The following is a 19,596-nucleotide window of genomic DNA, read 5'->3' as shown; positions in this document are numbered from 1 at the left end:
TAAACAAGGGGATGAGGATAGTTTTAAAGAAGCTTGGTCTAGAATTTTTGATTCTTATGGTAAAACTGTACCTAAAATGACTCTAAGCCTGCTTCTTAGTAACTTTTATTTTGGGCTTATTCTTCGCTATAGATATGCCTTGGATGTTGTAGTGGGAGGAGATTTCCTTCACTGCGATGGGGATCAAGCTTTTAATGCCATAAAAAAATTGGTTGCATCATCTAGCTCAGCTAATAAATTTGATTCATCTCTTGCTAGCATTTATGATAGATTAAACACTCTCGAGACAAATATATCTTGTTTAAAAGAAGGGTACAATCAGATTCGTGAATATTTTGATTATGTTCCAGTAAACTTTGAACCTTCAATGTGGGTCCCTACTATTAAGGTTGCTATTTGTGGTGAAACTTTTTATGCCCGTTGTGATATTATGTTTGAATTTTGCCTTAAGCCTAAAAGTATTTATGAATCTTTGAAACTTTGGGGACTTACTGAAGGTGGAGAAGGAATAACTCTTGCTGATAATTCTTTTATAATTCCTAAGGGGATAGCTGAAGGTGTGTTCACAACCTTTCTTGGAAGAACGGTATCCACTGATTATCTCGTTATTGAATGTGTAGGGACAGGACAAATCACACTAGGAAGATCCCTGCTGAAACTCTTGGGAGCAACCATAGATGTGGCAAAAGGCACTCTAAATTTTACCTCTACACCCGGATGCGGTCATATATTCCCTAGACCAAAGAGTAAGAATAAGAGTAAGAGGGGTAGGCGTAAAGCCCTTGGTAATAATGTTAATGCTTCTTCTCTTTATGTTACTTGATTTTCACTTTCTGCGCCTAGCTGAAAGACGTTAAAGAAAAGCGCTTATGGGAGACAACCCATTATTTATTTCTGCAATTTTTGTTTTATATTTAAGTCAAGGTGCTTGTTACTACTGTAGCAATACCTTTGTATCTTTATTTTATTGCATTATTGTGTCAAGTAAAGTCTTTGATAGAAAGTTGATACTAGATTTGGATTTCTGCGCAGAAACAGATTTCTAGCTGTCACGGTTTTGCGCTTTTCTCTCTGTAGGAAAATCTAAAAAACTTGAAAAAATTCATGAGTAATCCTCAGATATGTACGCAACTTTCATTCAACTGGAGCTTTTCCATCTGAGCATGTTAAGTGCCTCGAAAAAAATCGTCTTTACGGACTGTTCTGTTTTGACAGATTCTGCCTTTTATTTCGCATTGCCTCTTTTACTGTGTTTGAGTGGGTTTCTTTGCTCCATTAAATTTCAGTAACCTTGGGTAATCTCCAGAAGTGTTGGGAATGATTGTGTCCTTGCTGAACATGTGAATTTTTGATTATGCATTAACCCTCTAATGAGATTGCTTTGAGTTTGGTGTGAAGGAAGTTTTCAAGAATCAAGAGAGGAGGATGATATAATATGATCAAGAAGAGTGAAAAGTCTAAGCTTGGGGATGCCCCGTGGTTCATCCCTGCTTATTTCGAGAAGACTCAAGCGTCTAAGCTTGGGGATGCCCAAGGCATCCCCTTCTTCATCAACAACTTATCGGGTCACCTCTAGTGAAACTATATTTTAGTTCCGTCACATCTTATGTGCTTTATTTGGAGCGTCTTGTGTGCTTTTATTTTTGTTTTGTTATTTTCATTCTCTGAATAAATCGGATCCTAACATGCTTGTGTGGGAGAGAGACACGCCCCGCTTTTTCATTTGAACACTGGTGTTCTTCGTTTTACTTTTAATGTTCATGGCAAAAGCTGAAAGCCGCTGCACTTATTGCTATTTGGTTGGAAACAGAAAATGCTTCATGTGGTAGTTGGTATATTGTCTTAAATAATTTGATACTTGGAAATTATTTTGAGCTCTCAAGTAGATCATGTTTAAGCTCTTCCATCATGTAGTTTAAACCTATTAGTGGAGAACTACCGTAGAGCTTGTTGAAATTTTGTTTGCATGATTGGTCTCTCTAAGGTCTAGATATTTTCTGATAAAAGTGTTTGAGCAACTGTTATCACCAGAATTTGACCGGATCAGAGGTGGGCCGCGATTGAAGATGGGCTTGAAGAATATACATGGAAGAAGTACATGAATCGGCCTTCTATACCAAGTTTGGGCTAGTTTGCCCGTGTATCTGTAACATAGTAGGATACGTGTCGTTTAGAAGTTAGAGTTTAACCCGTGCACGGTTGGGTGCACGCCTGAATTAGAAAGTTCCCCGGACTATAAATATGTATCTAGGGTTTATGAAACAAACAACAATCACGTTCACCACAAACCAATCTAGGCGCATCGCCAACTCCCCCGTCTCGAGGGTTTCTTCCGGGTAAGCATCATGCTGCCTAGATCGCATCTTGCGATCTAGGCAGCACACGTTTATTCGTCGTTCATGCGTTGCTCGTACTGAAGCCTTTTTGATGGCGAGCAACGTAGTTATCATAGGTGTTTTAGGGTTAGCATTGTTCTTCGTATCATATGCTGTCGTCGTGCGACCCTTAGACATCTAGCCGTCCTTACACCTATCTTGGGTGTAAGGGCGGCACCCCGCTTGATCATTATTTAGTAGATCCGATCCGTTATGATTGCTCCTTGTTCTTCAAGGATTAGTTTAATATCTGCATTGTTAGGCCTTACAAACGGGTCAAAGGATCCAGTGGCGCGTAGGGTGTAGTTTGCTAGCCCTAGACAGGATGTTCCGAGGATCAACTTCGTGTTGGTTTTTAGGCCTTGTCTAGGGTCGGGTTACGATCACCGTGCGTGGCCGCCAGGCTCGATCACGAGTAGGATGTTCCGATTATGCGGTGAAAACCCCAAATCGTAGTAGGTCGTTTTAGCTTTGTTTTGATCAAGCAGGACCACCATCTGATCGTACACCTCGTACGCATCATGGGTGGATCGGCTCTTTGAGCCGATTCACAGGACAACCTGAGAGCCGATCGAGGCTCGTATTTAACATTTACGTGTATGCCATGCAGGAAACTAAGCGAGGCATCATCCAACACCTTCCTGACCAGGTATAGGTCAGGTGGCACGCCCTTGCATCAGCATCGGACGTGCGTGCCGAAGGCTTTGCGGGCCGTCGCTCGGAGGGACCAGGGCCAGCCGCAGTCCTGGGAGATTCCCGGCTCTACGGTGTTGCCCGTCGCTGCCCGCCGGTGGGTTTCTGACCGCAACACATTCTGGCACGTCCGGTGGGACAATCTTCGACATCAACCGCATCGCCATCTACATCTGAGATGGCGGAAGGCACTCCGGTCAAGTACGAGGATCTGACTGAGGAGCTCAAGAAGAAACATGACGAGATCAAAGCAATCCTTGAAGCCGACCTCATCGGCTCTTTTCACAGAACCCGCTCACATGGCATCAGGTGGAAAGGGTTCTCACTCGAGGCGCGCTCGATGGAGTGGACCTGTCCACCCCGTCAGAAGAACGCACCAGGTCACTGCGTAAGGAGATTAACTTCATGGTGGCTTATTCGCTGCACCGCCATTCTGAAAGCCTGGTGAACACTTTGGAGCGTGTCGCTCTGCGCGTGATCCAGGAAATCATGAGCCATCAATATTCCCCGTCGGGACCAGCTCTGGGGACTCACCGAGGAGAGATGCCACTCCAGTCCCGTCCACCGCTGCCGTTCGCGCTGGCAGCACCAGAAGTGCCGAGTTCATCGGCATACGTCGTCTACAAGATCGGTGGTGACCCTAGTGACTACCAATTCTTGCATGAGGCGCCCAAGGAGATCCCCCACGGATACACGTGCGCATACGTGCCAGACTGCAGTAACTGGGCACTCTCGAACCAGGATGCAACAGCAGGGACTTCTGGAACAGCAAGAGGAGCTTCGGGAACAGATCTTGAGAAGCAGACGTGGCTAGCTAAGTATGCCACTCCGACAAACCTCCAGAGCCCAGCTCCTGCAGTTGGCTCAGAGCTGGAAAAGCAAGCATGGCTGGCTAAGTATGCCACCCCGGCCGAATCTTCGGAGTTCGACGCCTGCAGCCATCACCGCGGATCAGATTTGTACAATTCTGAAAGACCAGTTCGGCATGATGCCGAAAATGAGGACAATCGGCTATTCCAAGCCGTACCCCAATGAGTACGAGTTGATCCCGCTACCACCCAAATATCGGCTCCCTGATTTCACCAAGTTTAATGGATCAGATGGTTCCAGCTCCATCGAGCATGTGAGCCGATATTTGGCACAGCCGGGCACGATCTCGAAGCATCGGACGAGCTGCGCGTGAGGTTCTTCGCGCAGTCCCTCACGGGATCGGCTTTCGGGTGGTACACATCGCTGCCACCGGACTCAATCCGAACTTGGAAGCGATTGGAAGAGCAGTTCCACATACGGTATCACTCGGAGGCTTCCGAGGCTGGCATTGCCGATCTAGCGCAAGTACGACGAAGCGCGGGGAAACGATGGCGGAATACGTCCGGCGCTTCGGGACCATTAGGAACCGATGCTATTCGGTTCATGTGATTGAAAAAGAAGCAGTCGAGTTGGCGGTGGTGGGTCTCTCATCATCGATCAAAGACGTGGCCTCCCAAGCAGACTACCCTTCACTGGCGCACATGGTGCAGAAGCTGTCGGCATATGAACAGCGCCACCCGGATGTATACCAGGACAAATTCAAGCGTGCGGTGGTCCTGGTTGAGGCAGATGAAGATGAAGGTGCTGCGGGAGATCAGGAGGTAGCAGTGGCTGAATGGATTCGGGGGGCAAGCCCCGTGTCCTGTAAATGGGTTAAGCCACAAGGTCCTCCAAAAGGGTTTGACTTCGACGTGACCAAAGCTGAGCAGATTTTCGACCTCTTACTCAAGGAGAAGCAACTAAAGTTACCCGAAGGCCACAAGATCCCCACGGTGCAGGAGCTGAACGGAAAGCCATACTGCAAGTGGCATAACACGTTCACCCACGCCACCAACGACTGCAGGGTGTGGCGTCAGCAGGTCCAAATGGCGATAGAACAAGGGCGGCTAATTTTCAGCCAGTACGCCATGAAGGTCGACACACACCCCTTCCCCGCCGTTAACATGGTGGAGTGCACTTACCATGGAGGGTGCCAGCCAGGATTCTCGTGCAATATCAACATGGTAGGACCTGGGCACCACTCTGGTAAGGACGGAGATGAGGGCAGCTGCTCTCATAGCAAGGACACAGAGGAAGCCGCTCCACGCGATCGGCTCCGTCACGATGGCAAGCGCTACATCACAGAGGGAGAAGTGAGGAACGTAAGATATCAGCGACCTCTCTCTGATCACCTCCTCAACAAGTATGTGGGTCAATACGACCAACGTCGGCGATACAACGACAATGGTGAAAGGGATCGTCTGGCTAGGGACGCCAGGAGACACCGTCGGCATGATCGCGACGAGGAGCGATATGAGCGCCACGCCAAGGAAAAGTCGAGAGAGCAAGACGACGTGGATAGGCACTGGGACTGCCCCTTCTTCGGTACACCGCTGGGACTCGGGAATGAGCCGATTGCCTACAATCGGCAAGCGCCGCGAATGTAAACAAAAGCGAAGGATGCAACTAACGTGTCCGTGTTCAAACGTCCGGGGCCTCTCCCGCCTCGGAACAAGCATGCCGAGTCCGCTCGGGTGGAAGATCTCGAGGAACTAGAGGACGATGATGAAGAAGAAGACAAGTATCATCGGCCAAGGTGGTGCCCCGATGGGCTCAGCCATTCCCAAAAGCGAAGGGTTCGGCGACTACGTGGTTTGGAGGAAGCTGAAAGGTTATACCCGCACACGTTGAGGAAGGCGCGGCCTGATCCGGCCGCTAAAATTCAGCGAACCCCGGACGAAGAAGGTCGGCCACAAAGGAAAGAGTGGCGCCCCGGACAAAAGAAAGCCGATGATGAGACATCGGCCGGCACAAACATGGTGTTCATCCTTCCAACGGAGTTTAGTGCTCCGAGATTAGACGAAGCACTTGTGGCACAACTTGATCGCGGCCCACGGCCGGTCATCTTTGAGAAGCCACGAGAAAGAAGCTACGAGCATCCGAAGGCCCCGTACTTGTGAGGTTACATCAATGGGCAGCCTCGTCAACAAGATGTTGGTGGACACCGGAGCGGCAGATCAACATTATGCCATACTCCATGCTACGTCGGTTGGGACGCTCTAGCTCGGATCTGATCAAGACCAATGTGACTCTGAGAGATTTCAACGGCCAAGCATCTGACGCACAAGGTGTTCTGAACGTGGGTCTGACCGTTGGAAGGAAAACCGTCCCTATGACGTTCTTTATTGTCGACAGCAAGAGCACTTACGCTGTCCTACTAGGGAGAGATTGGATCCACGCCAACTGTTGCATTCCATCCACGATGCATCAATGCCTAATACAGTGGGATGGAGATGAAGTAGAAGTCGTCCACGCAGATGATTCAGCCGAGATTTCAACGGCTGGCATGAATGTTTGGGAGACATCAGGCCAAGAGCCACTCTCAGGCATCAATTTGGACGACTGCAAGCGCATCGACGTGACAAAGGACGGGGTTAGGCTGGTTTTATCTACCGGCCCGACCGTGTAACAAGAGCAATATCTATGGACAAACGTGGCGATGCCGATCCATGTGATCGGCCCCAAGGATCTATGGAGGAACATTGCAAAACCTTCATCGAGCAAGCAACATGGAGGCCGATTCCAGCAATCGGCCAAAATTATCCTCGACATACGTTTTTACCTGGGTCCAGCATTGATCTAACAGGAAGGCCTGAAGAGCCGATACCCTCAATTACTTGAAAGAATCGGCTCGGGGGGCACTTAGATGGATAAGACACCATGCCCAGCAGTTCAAGACATATTCTCTGATGATGATGGATATCGAAGTATGGGGGCCGAATGCATAAATAAATCGGCCGTAAAAAATACAATTTTTTTAAGCATAGCCGATGCTTAGCCATCGACTCAAGAGGTACAGCTGTTATAAACAGAGGCTCAAGGGGTACAGCGGTTGTCGAGTTACAAGGAGAGGCTCTACTGGATGAACTCCTTCTCAAGACTTCCAACTCCTTCTGTAAATCTTCGAGTTCAGCAGTGCCAGTATAAGCGTGCAGATCAGGATCAAGGGTGAGTCCAGCAAAGAGAGCATACCTATCTGTGACGTTTTTGCCTGGGGTGAACCAAGGTGGCGACTTGGTCGATGTCACTTTCAGAGGTCGTTACGTCCAGAGTTTTGGAGAGCACCAGAAATTCAAAACATCCTCACCGGAAGTTGCATCAGTCTGCCAAAGATGATGAGCCGATCTGATCAGCAAGACGCAAGAATTGAACTGGAGAAGCTCGGGGGGCAGCTCACCCTGAAGGTTCTCTCCTCTAGGGAGCCGATTTTGCTGAAATCGGCTGGCTCTGCATTATAACTTGGAAGCCGATGGTGGCACATTTGGCTGGCTCACTACTTTTCTCGCCTTGGCTGAGGCTCGGGGGGCAGCTTGCCCTGAAGGACCCGTTGCTATAGGGAGCCGATTTTGTTGAAGTCGGCTGGCTCTGCATCTCAACTTTTTTGAGGAATGGTTGCTGCGAGGAAACAGAGCAGGATTTCAAACATCGCTGTAGATTATCGAAAGAAAATTTGTGGATAAGTGATGCCCGTCCTCGCGAAGTATCGGCTCCAGCCTCCGGGTTGATTCGAGCAATGGTCCTAGAGCTCTCCCGAAGGCAAAGGGGATTTGGAAAAGAAGGATTCGGCAGGAGAACGTCTGGAAACCTAAAGTTAATGATGAGACCAGGCATTATTTCAGGAGTTTTGCCGTTAAATCTAACACTACGCTCAGTGACCGCGGTTTGGACCTGTTCGGTTGGAAGTTTGGGGATCTGAGTTTGAGCAAGGTTCGCGAGGTTACCGTTTGAGGAGGTGGCTAAATTGGTCTATCTCAAAATTTATCGTAAGAGGCCGATGCGTTGCCATCGGCTCATTGAGCGTTGATCAAATTAACAATTGGCAAAATCAGTACGAAAGGAAATCGGCAAAGTCAAGTTAAGGAAAAGTCTTCTTCATTAATAAGGGAGGATTTTTACAATAAAGAGCCGATTGCTCAAGAAAGGAAGAACAAAAGAAGAGCCGATTGCTCAGGGACTACTAATCCTACATTGCTAATCCTCGCTAGCATCATCGTCGGCATCGGAGCTGCCGTCGGCGCTACCTCCGGAGAATTCCTCGTCGTCGCTGCCCCGGCCTTCGGCCGGAGCTTCTTCTTCCTCGTCATCATCATCATCCTCGCTGTCCGCCCAAGCGCGGAAGCGATTCGCCGGCGGGTACCCAGCGGAAGAGGAGGAATCATCCTCCTCCTCCTCCTCTTCTCCTTCCTCGTCATCATCATCGTCCTCGCTGTCCGCCCACATGCGGGAGCGCTTCGTCGGCGGGTACCTGGCGGAGGAGGAGGCCTCTTTCTTCTCTACTTCTTCTTCTTTCTCCTCCTTGTCGGAGGAGATGGGGTTCGCCCCGGAGTGGAGGTCGTCTTCACTCTTGCTCTTCGGCGAAGATTGGAGGGGGAGGCCTGAGGAGGAAGAAGAAGAGGAAGACATTGCTACAGGGGAAGAGGGTTTTTTGGGCGCTGGTGGACAGAACAGAGCAGGGGGTGAAGTGGCGAACCGTTCGGCACAGATAAATAAAGGGGGTGCAGTGGAGATTTAATGCCATGACGGTTCTCGAGGACGTGGTGCCGAAACTATCAATTCGCGCAGAGAAGCCAAGGAGGCGAGGCGAAATGATGAAAGATTCTGCGGCAGTTCTGCTGTGCCACGACATGACCCGACGAAAGAAAAGCATAATGATTTTGGAATTGTCATTTCCAAAACCAGGGGGCATGTGTTATCACCAGAATTTGACCGGATCAGAGGTGGGCCGCGATTGAAGATGGGCTTGAAGAATATACATGGAAGAAGTACATGAATCGGCCTTCTATACCAAGTTTGGGCTAGTTTGCCCGTGTATCTGTAACATAGTAGGATACGTGTCGTTTAGAAGTTAGAGTTTAACCCGTGCACGGTTGGGTGCACGCCTGAATTAGAAAGTCCCCCGGACTATAAATATGTATCTAGGGTTTATGAAATAAACAACAATCACGTTCACCACAAACCAATCTAGGCGCATCGCCAACTCCCCCGTCTCGAGGGTTTCTTCCGGGTAAGCATCATGCTGCCTAGATCGCATCTTGCGATCTAGGCAGCACACGTTTATTCGTCGTTCATGCGTTGCTCCTACTGAAGCCTTTTTGATGGCGAGCAACGTAGTTATCATAGGTGTTTTAGGGTTAGCATTGTTCTTCGTATCATATGCTGTCGTCGTGCGACCCTTAGACATCTAGCCGCCCTTACACCTATCTTGGGTGTAAGGGCGGCACCCCGCTTGATCATTATTTAGTAGATCCGATCCGTTATGATTGCTCCTTGTTCTTCAAGGATTAGTTTAATATCTGCATTGTTAGGCCTTACAAACGGGTCGAAGGATCCAGTGGCGCGTAGGGTGTAGTTTGCTAGCCCTAGACAGGATGTTCGAGGATCAACTTTGTGTTGGTTTTTAGGCCTTGTCTAGGGTCGGGTTACGATCACCGTGCGTGGCCGCCAGGCTCGATCACGAGTAGGATGTTCCGATTATGCGGTGAAAACCCCAAATCGTAGTAGGTCGTTTTAGCTTTGTTTTGATCAAGCAGGACCACCAACTGATCGTACACCTCGTACGCATCATGGGTGGATCGGCTCTTTGAGCCGATTCACGGGACAACTTCGAGAGCCGATCGAGGCTCGTATTTAACGTTTACGTGTATGCCATGCAGGAAACTAAGCGAGGCATCATCCAACACCTTCCCGACCAGGTATAGGTCAGGTGGCACGCCCTTGCATCAGCATCGGACGTGCGTGCCGAAGGCTTTGCGGGCCGTCGCTCGGAGGGACCAGGGCCATCCGCAGTCCTGGGAGATTCCCGGCTCTACGGTGTTGCCCGTCGCTGCCCGCCGGTGGGTTTCTGACCGCAACAGCAACAAGGAAGAAAGTGTAGAGTCTTATAATGCTTGCAATATGTTCTTATGTAAGTTTTGCTGTACCGGTTTATACTTGTGTTGCTTCAAACAATCTTGCTAGCCAAAGCCTTGTACTGAGAGGGAATGCTTCTCGTGCATCCAAAACCTTGAGCCAAAACCTATGCCATTTGTGTCCACCATAACTACCTACTATGTGGTATTTTTCTCGCCATTCCAAGTAAATACTTCATGTGCTACCTTTAAACAATTCAAAACTTTATTACTCCTTATTTGTGTCAATGTTTTATAGCTCATGAGGAAGTATGTGGTGTTTTATCTTTCAATCTTGTTGGGCAGACTTTCACCAATGGACTAGTTGCATCATCCGTTTATCCAATAATTTTGCAAAAAGAGCTGGCAACGGGGTGCCCAGCCCCAATTAATTAACTTTCATTAATAATTCTCTTCACATGTTTTGCCCTGATTTATCAGTAAGCAACTTAATTTTGCAATAGACACTCCTCCATGGTATGTGAAATGTTGGAAGGCACCCGAGGATTCGGTTAGCAATGGCTTGTGAAAGAAAAAGGTTGGGAGGAGTGTCATCTATAAATAAAACTAAAATACATGTGTAAACAAAAGAGAAGAGGGATGATCTACCTTGCTGGTAGAGATAGCGTCCTTCATGGGAGCCGCTCTTTGAAAGTCTGTTTGACAAGGGGGTTATAGTGCCCACTACCATTCGTTGACAACAACAAACACCTCTCAAAACTTTATTTTTTATGCTCTCTTTATGATTTCAAAACTTAAAAGCTCTAGCACATGATTTAATCCATGCTTCCCTCTGCGAAGGGCCTTTCTTTTACTTTATGTTGAGTCAGTTTACCAACTTCTTTCTATCTTAGAAGCAAACACTTGTGTCAACTGTGTGCATTGATTCTTACATGCTTGCTTATTGCACTCATCATATTACTTTGTGTTGACAATTATCCAAGAGATATACATGTTGAAAGTTGAAGGCAATTGCTGAAACTTAAATCTTCCTTTGTGTTGCTTCAAAACCTTTTATTAAGAATCTATTGCTTTATGAGTTAAACTCTTATGCAAGACTTTTTGATGCTTGTCTTGAAAGTACTATCCATGAAAAGTTTTTGCTATATGATTCAGTTGTTTAGTCATTATCTTTTTGTTAGCAAACTATAGACCATTGCTTTGAGTCACTTCATTCATCTCATATGCTTTACAATAGTATTGATCAAGATTATGTTGGTAGCATGTCACTTCGAAATTATTCTTTTTATCGTTTACCTACTCGAGGGCGAGTAGGAACTAAGCTTGGGGATGCTTGATACGTCTCCAACGTATCTATAATTTCTTATGTTCCATGCTAGTTTTATGACAATACCTACATGTTTTATTCACACTTTATAATGTTTTTATGCATTTTCTGGGACTAACCTATTAACAAGATGCCACAGTGCCAGTTCCTGTTTTCTGTTGTTTTTTTATTTCCGAAAAGTTAGTTTACAAATATTCTAGGAATTGGACGAAACAAAAGCCCACGGCCCTATTTTCCACGAAGTGTTCCAGAAGTCCGAAGAAGAGTCGAGGAAGGCCAGCAGGGGGGCCACCCCATAGGGCGGGAGCCCCCTGGCTCCCCCGACTCTGCCCCTTCGCCTATTTATTCCTTCGTCTCCGAAAACCCTAGTACCGAGAGCCAAAATACGAGAATAGTTCCAGAGACGCCGCCGCCATCAAACCCATCTCGGGGGGTTCAGAAGATCTCCTCCGGCACCCTGCCGGAGAGGGGAATCATCACCGGAGGGCTCTACATCACCATGCCCGCCTCCGGACTGTTGCGTGAGTAGTTCATCCTTGGACTATGGGTCCATAGCAGTAGCTAGATGGTTGTCTTCTCCTATTATGCCATCATGTTTAGATCTTGTGAGCTGCCTATCATGATCAAGATCATCTATTTGTAATGCTACATGTTGTGTTTGTTGGGATCCGATGAATATGGAATACTATGTCAAGTTGATTATTGATCTATCATATATGTTGTTTATGATCTTGCATGCTCTCCGTTGCTAGTAGAGGCTCTGGCCAAGTTGATAATTGTAACTCCAAGAGGGGGTATTTATGCTAGATAGTGGGCTCATGCCTCCATTGAATATGGGACAGTGACAGAAAGTTCTAAGGTTGTGGATGTGCTGTTGCCACTAGGGATAAAACATCAATGCTTTGTCTAAGTATATTTGTATTGTTTACATTACGCAGAGTACTTAATGCAATTGTCTGTTGTTTGCAACTTAATACTGGAAGGGGTGCGGATGCTAACCCGAATGTGGACTTTTTAGGCATAGATGCATGCTGGATGGCGGTTTATGTTCTTTGTTGTAATGCCCTAAGTAAATCTCATAGTAGTTATCATGATATGTATGTGCATTGTTATGCCCTCTCTATTTGTCAATTGCCCAACTATAATTTATTTACCCAACATGTTATTTATCTTATTGGAGAGACACCACTAGTGAACTGTGGGCCCCGGTCCATTCTTTTACATCTGAAATACAACCTACTGCAATCATTGTTCTCTTTTATTTTATGCAAGCAAACATTATTTTCCACACCATATGTTTAATCTTTCGTTTTCAGCAAGCCGGTGTGATTGACAACCTCACTGTTAAGTTGGGGCAAAGTATTTTGATTGTGTTGTGCAGGTTCCACGTTGGCGCCGGAATCCCTGGTGTTGCGCCGCACTACACTCCTTCACCAAAAACCTTCACGTGATCTTCATCTCCTACTGGTTCGATAACCTTGGTTTCTTACTGAGGGAAAACTCGCTGTTGTACTTATCATACCTTCCTCTTGGGGTTCCCAACGGACGTGTGCTTTACCGTCACAAGCAGTATCCATGCATTCTGCAACTTTGCAGCCGACATATCCAAAAAACGGTTTGACCCAACAAACCATACATGAACATTAGCATATGTATCAATCTACCAACATGGAGATTGAAATACTGAAAGAACAGTAAAGAGATTACCGTACCCATCAGCATTACTAGCCGTCACCGTGTTGACTTGCCTCGCCTTTTTCTTGCGGTTTGCCCTCTCTGGACAGTCCTTAGAAAAGTGGCCAGTCTCTCCACAGGTAAAGCAGCTCATATCTGCTTTGTATATCATCTTCTTCTTCTTGAAGGTTGTAGTCTTCATAGGCTTATTGAAGGAGGGCTTGTTATTTCCTTTATTCTTGTTGTAGGGTTTCTTCTGCACCATGTTGGCACTAGACTGACCCTCTCCTTTCTCAGGAGTATCCTTTGCCCGAGCTTTCTCCTCAACATCAAGAGACGCTATCAGATTTTCAACTGATATCTCCTGTCTCTTGTGTTTGAGAGTTGTGGCAAAGTTCCTCCATGAAGGGGGAAACTTAGCGATGATGCATCTAGCCACAAACTTGTCAGGTAAGGCACACTTAAGGAGTTCAACCTCTTTCGCAATGCACTGTATCTCATGTGTTTGTTCGACTACAGAACGGTTGTTCACCATCCTGATGTCATGGAAGCTCTCCATGATGTACAGTTCACTGCCAGCATCGGTTGCACCGAATTTAGCATTCTGTGCATCCCTTACCGTCTACTATGTGCATGTACACATCACATAGACGATCAACAAGAATACTCAGGTTGAAATATAAAAATGGAGACCGCCGCGCGGAAGACCCAGTGCTTGAGCCGGCGAACAAAAGACGGGCGCAGCCTGCGGGTGAGGTGAGGACAAAAGTGCACAGCATAGCGACCCGGGTACCCACCTACCCCATCTCCAAATTCCATAGCCCCCACCTCCTCAAGCGCCCGGAAGGAAGACCAGCCCAACGAGACGAGACGGGACGAGGGGAGAAGTCCCGCCCGTCATCATCACCCGCCTCCCCTATAAATACACCCCCGCCTCCTCGCCCTCGCCCTCTCCTCCTTTCCTCCGCCCCCGGCCACGGAGCGCCGCCCATCTTCTGCTCTTCCTCACGTCGTCTCCCTCTCTCTCTCTCTCCACAGAAAAGAACCCATCATCAAACCCCTAGCTACGTACGTCGTTGGGTGGTTGACGATGTCGCCGCCGACGTCCGGCGCCACCTCGTTCGCCTTCACGCCCATGACGGCGGCGAGCCTGCCCGACGCGCTGCTCTTCCCCTTCGACGGCTTCTCCGCCGACGACTTCTTCAACGCAGCCCCGCTGCCACCTCCTCCTCCTCCGCCAGGCGCCGGCCCGAACCGCCTCCTCCTCCTGCAGTCCTCCTACAACAACGTCGACGTCCACGGCAACGGCAGCGCCGGCTTCGGTCCGGAGGCCCTCGCCATCGCGGCGCCGACGTCTACCGTGGCCACCTCCGGGAGCTCCTCCTCCGCGCCGCGGTCGCCGTCGCCGTCGCTGCCGCTGATGCCGAGCGTGGGCGAGAGGACGTCGCGCTACCGCGGGGTGACCAGGTACTACCTCCGACGCTGCTTAGCAACTGATAAGTGTGGTTAGGGAGTGTGATTAGTTTTTTAATCGCTCACGTGATTATCCGCTAACTGGTGGTGTCACGTGCGCGCGGTGGCAGGCACAGGTGGACGGGGCGGTACGAGGCGCACCTCTGGGACAACACGTGCCGGAGGGAAGGCCAGAAGCGCAAGGGACGACAAGGTGACTACTGATTATTACCTCTAGATATTAACCCCGTCTCCGACATGTTAGGAGTACTAGTAGTACTACTCGTTAATTAATCTAAGCATCAACGGTGATGATTACCGGCCCGGCCCGCGGCGCATCGACGTGACGGCGTTCCCTGTGCGGGTGCGGATCTTCCCTTGTGTACGGTGGGTAAAAGGGAGATACGATGGAATGATGGATGGGATGCCTGCCGCCGTTTCGGGAAGAGAGTTCCGCGTGCGTGAGATAGAGATCGCGTGCTACTGCTAGCAAGCTGCGTGCGTGAGGTGACACAGCATCTCCGTTCGTGATGATGACGACGTGGACTACTCACCCCCGGGTTATCCCTCCGCGGAACCCCTGGCAGTGGGCCACCTCTTTGACCGCCTTTTCCTTTCTTCCTCCGTTTCTTTTTTTTTTACTGAAATTAATTCTTTTTACCTGCAATTTACCTCCATTTCTTGGCACTAATCACCAGCAAAACGTGAGAGAACGAAACAATCTACCTTGGTAAAATTTTCTTATTATGAGCCGTTACAGGTCAATCTTCCGTGGGTAGTAGGTGCCAGGTTACGCCAGCTTTGCCAGTGCAGCTTTTTTGCCCTTTCCCGGTTTTGTTTTGTTTCTACCCCATTCCTGCTTAAATTGGGTCGTGCTTCCGTTTTCCTTTCCCTGTTTTATCTGCATTGCCAGCAGTCAGCAGTCTCTTTTGTTTTCGTCTGCATCTTCCTTCTTCCACGCACGGTCACGGAGGGAGTTTCGAATTTTGAAAATGGGCCTGCATGTCTGACCACTTTTGTGGTAGACTGGTAGGACACAGCTAAGCACCAGTATCACCAACCGCCAAAACTGGTTCTGGAATGACTCGCTTCTTTCCGCTGCTCTTGTTTCCATGTGTCCTGCTTCCTGCTTCCTGCTTCGTTGATGACCAGGAGAATTTTGTTGTATGTACGTGCGTAGGGTGGGGGTGATACGTACACTTGTACAATGCATGCCTATACTTGAATTTGCGCTAGCCGTAGTAAAGGTTTCCAGGCGATCGGTAGAGCAAGTGATACTACTAGAGCCTAGAGGTGAAAAACTTGTACACTTCTGTAAATTCCAGGAAAAACCTGTCGGGTGCACCCTGCTGTATTTCCATATTCGGCCTTCTGCACTCTGCAGCAAAGTATTTAGGAAATTCTACAGTATGTTGGGAATTAACCAAGTAGTATGAGTGGAAATTTATGTGGCATTCCTTGTTGTCTTGAGAAGCAACTGCTCTCTAGATTATTGCTAGCAGTAGCATACCTTGCTTATCACTACAACCGTAAGCTCGATGTGTACTACTTCTTCTTTGAATTTGGCATAGATCGCCACGTGCAAAAGCTTCTGTTAACCAAAATATATCTAGTACAGAGAAATGCTGCCTATTTGTAACTAATTAACCACCTTCGGCTCACATTTGCTACTTGGTTTTAATTCAATGGTATATCAATGTGTGCATCGACGGCAACACTAAGGGCACCTTAGTGTATATTCTGCTCAGTTAGGTACTAAGTGCTATGCATTGTTTTTCCTTACATGAATAACATGAGAGAGTTGTACATTTTTCGTCTATGCAGTCAGTGCTGTTTTTCTCTCCTCCACTGGTTTAAACTAACTTGCCTTCAATTGTCTACTATTTTTGTGCTTGTTGCTATTCTGACGACTCTGTGGGGCTTCAGTTTACTTGGGTATGAACAGTCAACCTCCTGCTTCTTATTGTACTGCATTTTCAGCACCACATTTGGAAGAAAACTTGAAAGAACTGCATGGTACTGTGCAGGTGGCTATGAAAAAGAAGATAGGGCTGCTAGGGCATATGATATTGCCGCGCTGAAATACTGGGGTGCTAACGCTATCATCAACTTCCCTGTAAGTGTCACCCTTTCCTGATTCCCTACATGGTTCAGTTTAGATGCTGCTAATTTTATTCTTCAGAAAGATATCGTGAGTCTTATGATTCCTAATATGTATTAACAAGAACTTATGTGCCTCCTTCTGTACTTTTTTTTAAATATATCTAGTCCTATCACATCCCTGAACTCATGCTCTAGTACGGACTGAAAGACATAAATTTAGGTCCTTTCTGCCTACCGGAAAGTTGCATATTTTTATAGTTGCACCGTTTTACTCTGTTGGTTTATTGAATTTATTTTTTATGATATAATAATATTATTTCTTAAGTAGTTAGAATCCTGTGTAAATTCTCACTGTTTGTTAAACTTGCCTTGTTCTGAACTCAGCAATATGTGCGTACCCTTCTGTGTGGAGCTTCATGCATGGTTCATCGCTTTATTTTAAAGACACATTCATATGTATATTAACATCTTTTCTTTTGATGGACCTAAATTCTCTTTTCAGAAAGAAAACTACATCAAGGAGATTGAGGAGATGCAAAACATAAGCAGGCTGGAACTTGTAGCTTCACTGAGGAGGTCTCTGTTTATAACTTCGTACTCGTGTCTGCCTGTCAGGCACTATATTTGTGCTTACAAGTATCTGGTGTAAATATGCAGGAAGAGCAGTGGCTTTTCTAGAGGTGCATCCATCTACAGAGGTGTCACAAGGTAATTATTTCGAGTACAGGAAATCCTCAGTCTGATCAGTATCAGTGACAATCTGCTCAACCTAGTCACTGAAATGTTTTGTCAGGCACCACCAACATGGACGCTGGCAGGCAAGAATTGGTCGTGTTGCAGGCAACAAGGACTTGTATCTTGGGACTTTTGGTATGTGAAATGCTGATACATGGGATCTATGGTCGTATGAACTATTTTTCGTTAGTAGATAACGTGGCGTTTCTGATGCCATGACATGAACTTTGGATGTACTACCGCTAGTGTTGATATGGCTTTTTCTCTACAAATAATTCGTTATATTAATTGCTAAATATTAGTGCCAGCAACAGTTTATTACTTGGTTGTAGCTATGTACTGGTGATCGATAGTATTTTACAGTTGTATAGATAACTCTTAGGGCCATTACACTATTGTATCATGCAAGCTCTTTCCCTCTGTTGCTGTTGCTGCACACTGAAATGATTGACTGGCTTGTAGTTGCTCATTTGCACTAACCAAATTGCTCTTTTCAGCAACTGAAGAAGAAGCGGCGGAGGCGTACGACATAGCGGCGATCAAGTTCAGGGGCGACAACGCGGTCACCAACTTCCAAGCGAGCCGGTACAACCTGGAGGCGATCGCCCGCAGTGACCTTCCGATCAACGGGCCAGGGAGGCGGCTGAACAGCTACAACTACAAGCCGCCAGCAGCGCCAGAAGCGCAGCAGGGCCAGCAGATCACCTTCGCCGCCTCCGCGCCTCCATTCCCCCAGCAGCTGAGCAACGGCGTGTCGCCCTGCCTCCTCCACACCCTTCTGCAGCTCCCGCCCTCTGCTGCGCCCATGCACGCTCTGCCGCTGTCGAGCTACGGCGGCGTCGGGGTGCCTGGCTTCTACTGGCCCTTCGGCGAAGTGGAGCAGAAGGTGCAGCTCGACGGCAAGATGGAAGTGGTTGACGGTATCCTTCAGCTTGCCAACCCTGCCGTTTAGTCACTGGATTCTGATAGGTGCCGGTGCTTTTGGAGAAGTGATCCGATGTGTTTTGGTTGGGACCTGGGTAACTGGGATGTGATAGATCCACCTTTTGCTGGTGCTGGTGTGGAACTGACCACCTGAACATAGGTATAGCCGTGCCGTTTGGTTAATCTGTCATCTTTATCTGTAATGATGGGTTTAAGACAGCTAGTGAACTTGACTAGATGCTGCTTTTGAGAAGCGATAGCGACATTAGGGCTAAGCCTAGATGGGCAGTAGTAGTAGCTGGGACTGTCTAGAGCATGTCCTTCAACGCCACTGAACTGAAATTTGTGGTGCACCTCAGAATGATATTGGTTAAGTTATCTGTTAATGGGTTCGTTTGAACAAGAATGGTGTACTTGGTTCAGAAGTTCTGTTAATGTGATTTACCTTGACGGGATATCCAACACATGGCAGTTTTTGTTTCCTTCACTCGTGCGTCGGAGGATTTCATCACCTCCCACATTTTATTTTTGTGCGTGTGTGCATGTTGTCCTTTTGAATGCAGGTAGAGATTCAGTTGTGTGAGAGTTAGTTCTGTGACTCTGTCCAGAGCTTCATGTTCTCCACAATCCTGGCAGCAAATACATCTTCATTGCATACTCATGTCAGGTTGCCAAATACCTTGGCATTGCGCTGCTTCCATAAGCTCCAGCATATCAGAGTGGTCCAGGCATCCAATTTCTTTTTTCTTCTCCCATCAAGGTTGTTGCGAGTATTTAGTCACCAATCCTTCAGGTGATCATCCAAGACCAGTGCCACAACCTCAAGCTGGGGCACTCCAAGTGCTACACTTGTCTGGCAAAGACACATTGCACAAGAATGTGGGGCGATTTTTTTAATAATACGAATTAATTATTTATTTCTAGGAACAGCACGTGTTTTTAATAAATTTCAAAAGTGTGACTCGGTCGGTCAGTAGCGGACCGATCGGAGTTTAGAAAACCGACAGCACTAGTTGGTCGATAGCTGACCAATTGGTCAACTACAGACCGACCAGCCTGTACCCAACCGGCTAACATGGTTTTGGTTTAGGGTTAGTAGGAGTTCTCGCGTCATTCTTTTGCTGCCACCGCTTTCTCGCCATATGTTTCCGCCACCGCTCTCCCGCCATATGTTTCCGCCACCCCTCTTTTTCCTGCCGTCTCACGCTTAGCTACCATGAGTGTGTCGTGCTCTGACCAGGAGTCTAGGCCGACGAAGGCTAAGGCTGCAAGTTTGCCGCAGGGTGTGACAGCAGAGCAGTGTTGGTGCGGCCATTTTGCAAAGGTTAAGCAGGCGGAGGATTTCTCTGAACAGTTTGGCATGAAATTTTTCATGTGTGCGAACTATGATCATGAT

General features: G+C 47.6%; 1 protein-coding gene across 1 annotated transcript; it reads left to right on the top strand.

Moving 5' to 3' along the window:
- Positions 1 to 14,076: 14,076 nt before the first annotated feature.
- On the top strand, positions 14,077 to 18,327 carry LOC124698238 (AP2-like ethylene-responsive transcription factor AIL6). The gene is made up of 6 exons (XM_047230747.1): positions 14,077 to 14,491; positions 16,466 to 16,554; positions 17,044 to 17,117; positions 17,199 to 17,249; positions 17,335 to 17,411; positions 17,774 to 18,327. Exons 1-6 carry the CDS (start codon positions 14,077 to 14,079, stop codon positions 18,226 to 18,228), a joined length of 1,161 nt encoding a protein of 386 aa, XP_047086703.1. The 3' UTR covers positions 18,229 to 18,327.
- The last annotated feature ends 1,269 nt before the right edge of the window (positions 18,328 to 19,596 follow it).

The sequence above is a fragment of the Lolium rigidum genome, chromosome 3, assembly GCF_022539505.1.
Source record: "Lolium rigidum isolate FL_2022 chromosome 3, APGP_CSIRO_Lrig_0.1, whole genome shotgun sequence".
NCBI lineage: Eukaryota > Viridiplantae > Streptophyta > Magnoliopsida > Poales > Poaceae > Lolium > Lolium rigidum.
Note: the sequence above shows the minus strand (reverse complement) of the source record. Positions and strands in the feature narration are given on the sequence as shown.

Coding starts and splice junctions, on each gene's coding strand:
- LOC124698238 (XM_047230747.1), top strand. CDS start 14,077: ATGTCGCCGCCGACGTCCGGCGCCACCTCGTTCGCCTTCACGCCCATG. Junction 16,555..17,043: donor ACGCTATCATCAACTTCCCT/GTAAGTGTCACC, acceptor TTCTCTTTTCAG/AAAGAAAACTACATCAAGGA. Junction 17,118..17,198: donor CTTGTAGCTTCACTGAGGAG/GTCTCTGTTTAT, acceptor GTAAATATGCAG/GAAGAGCAGTGGCTTTTCTA.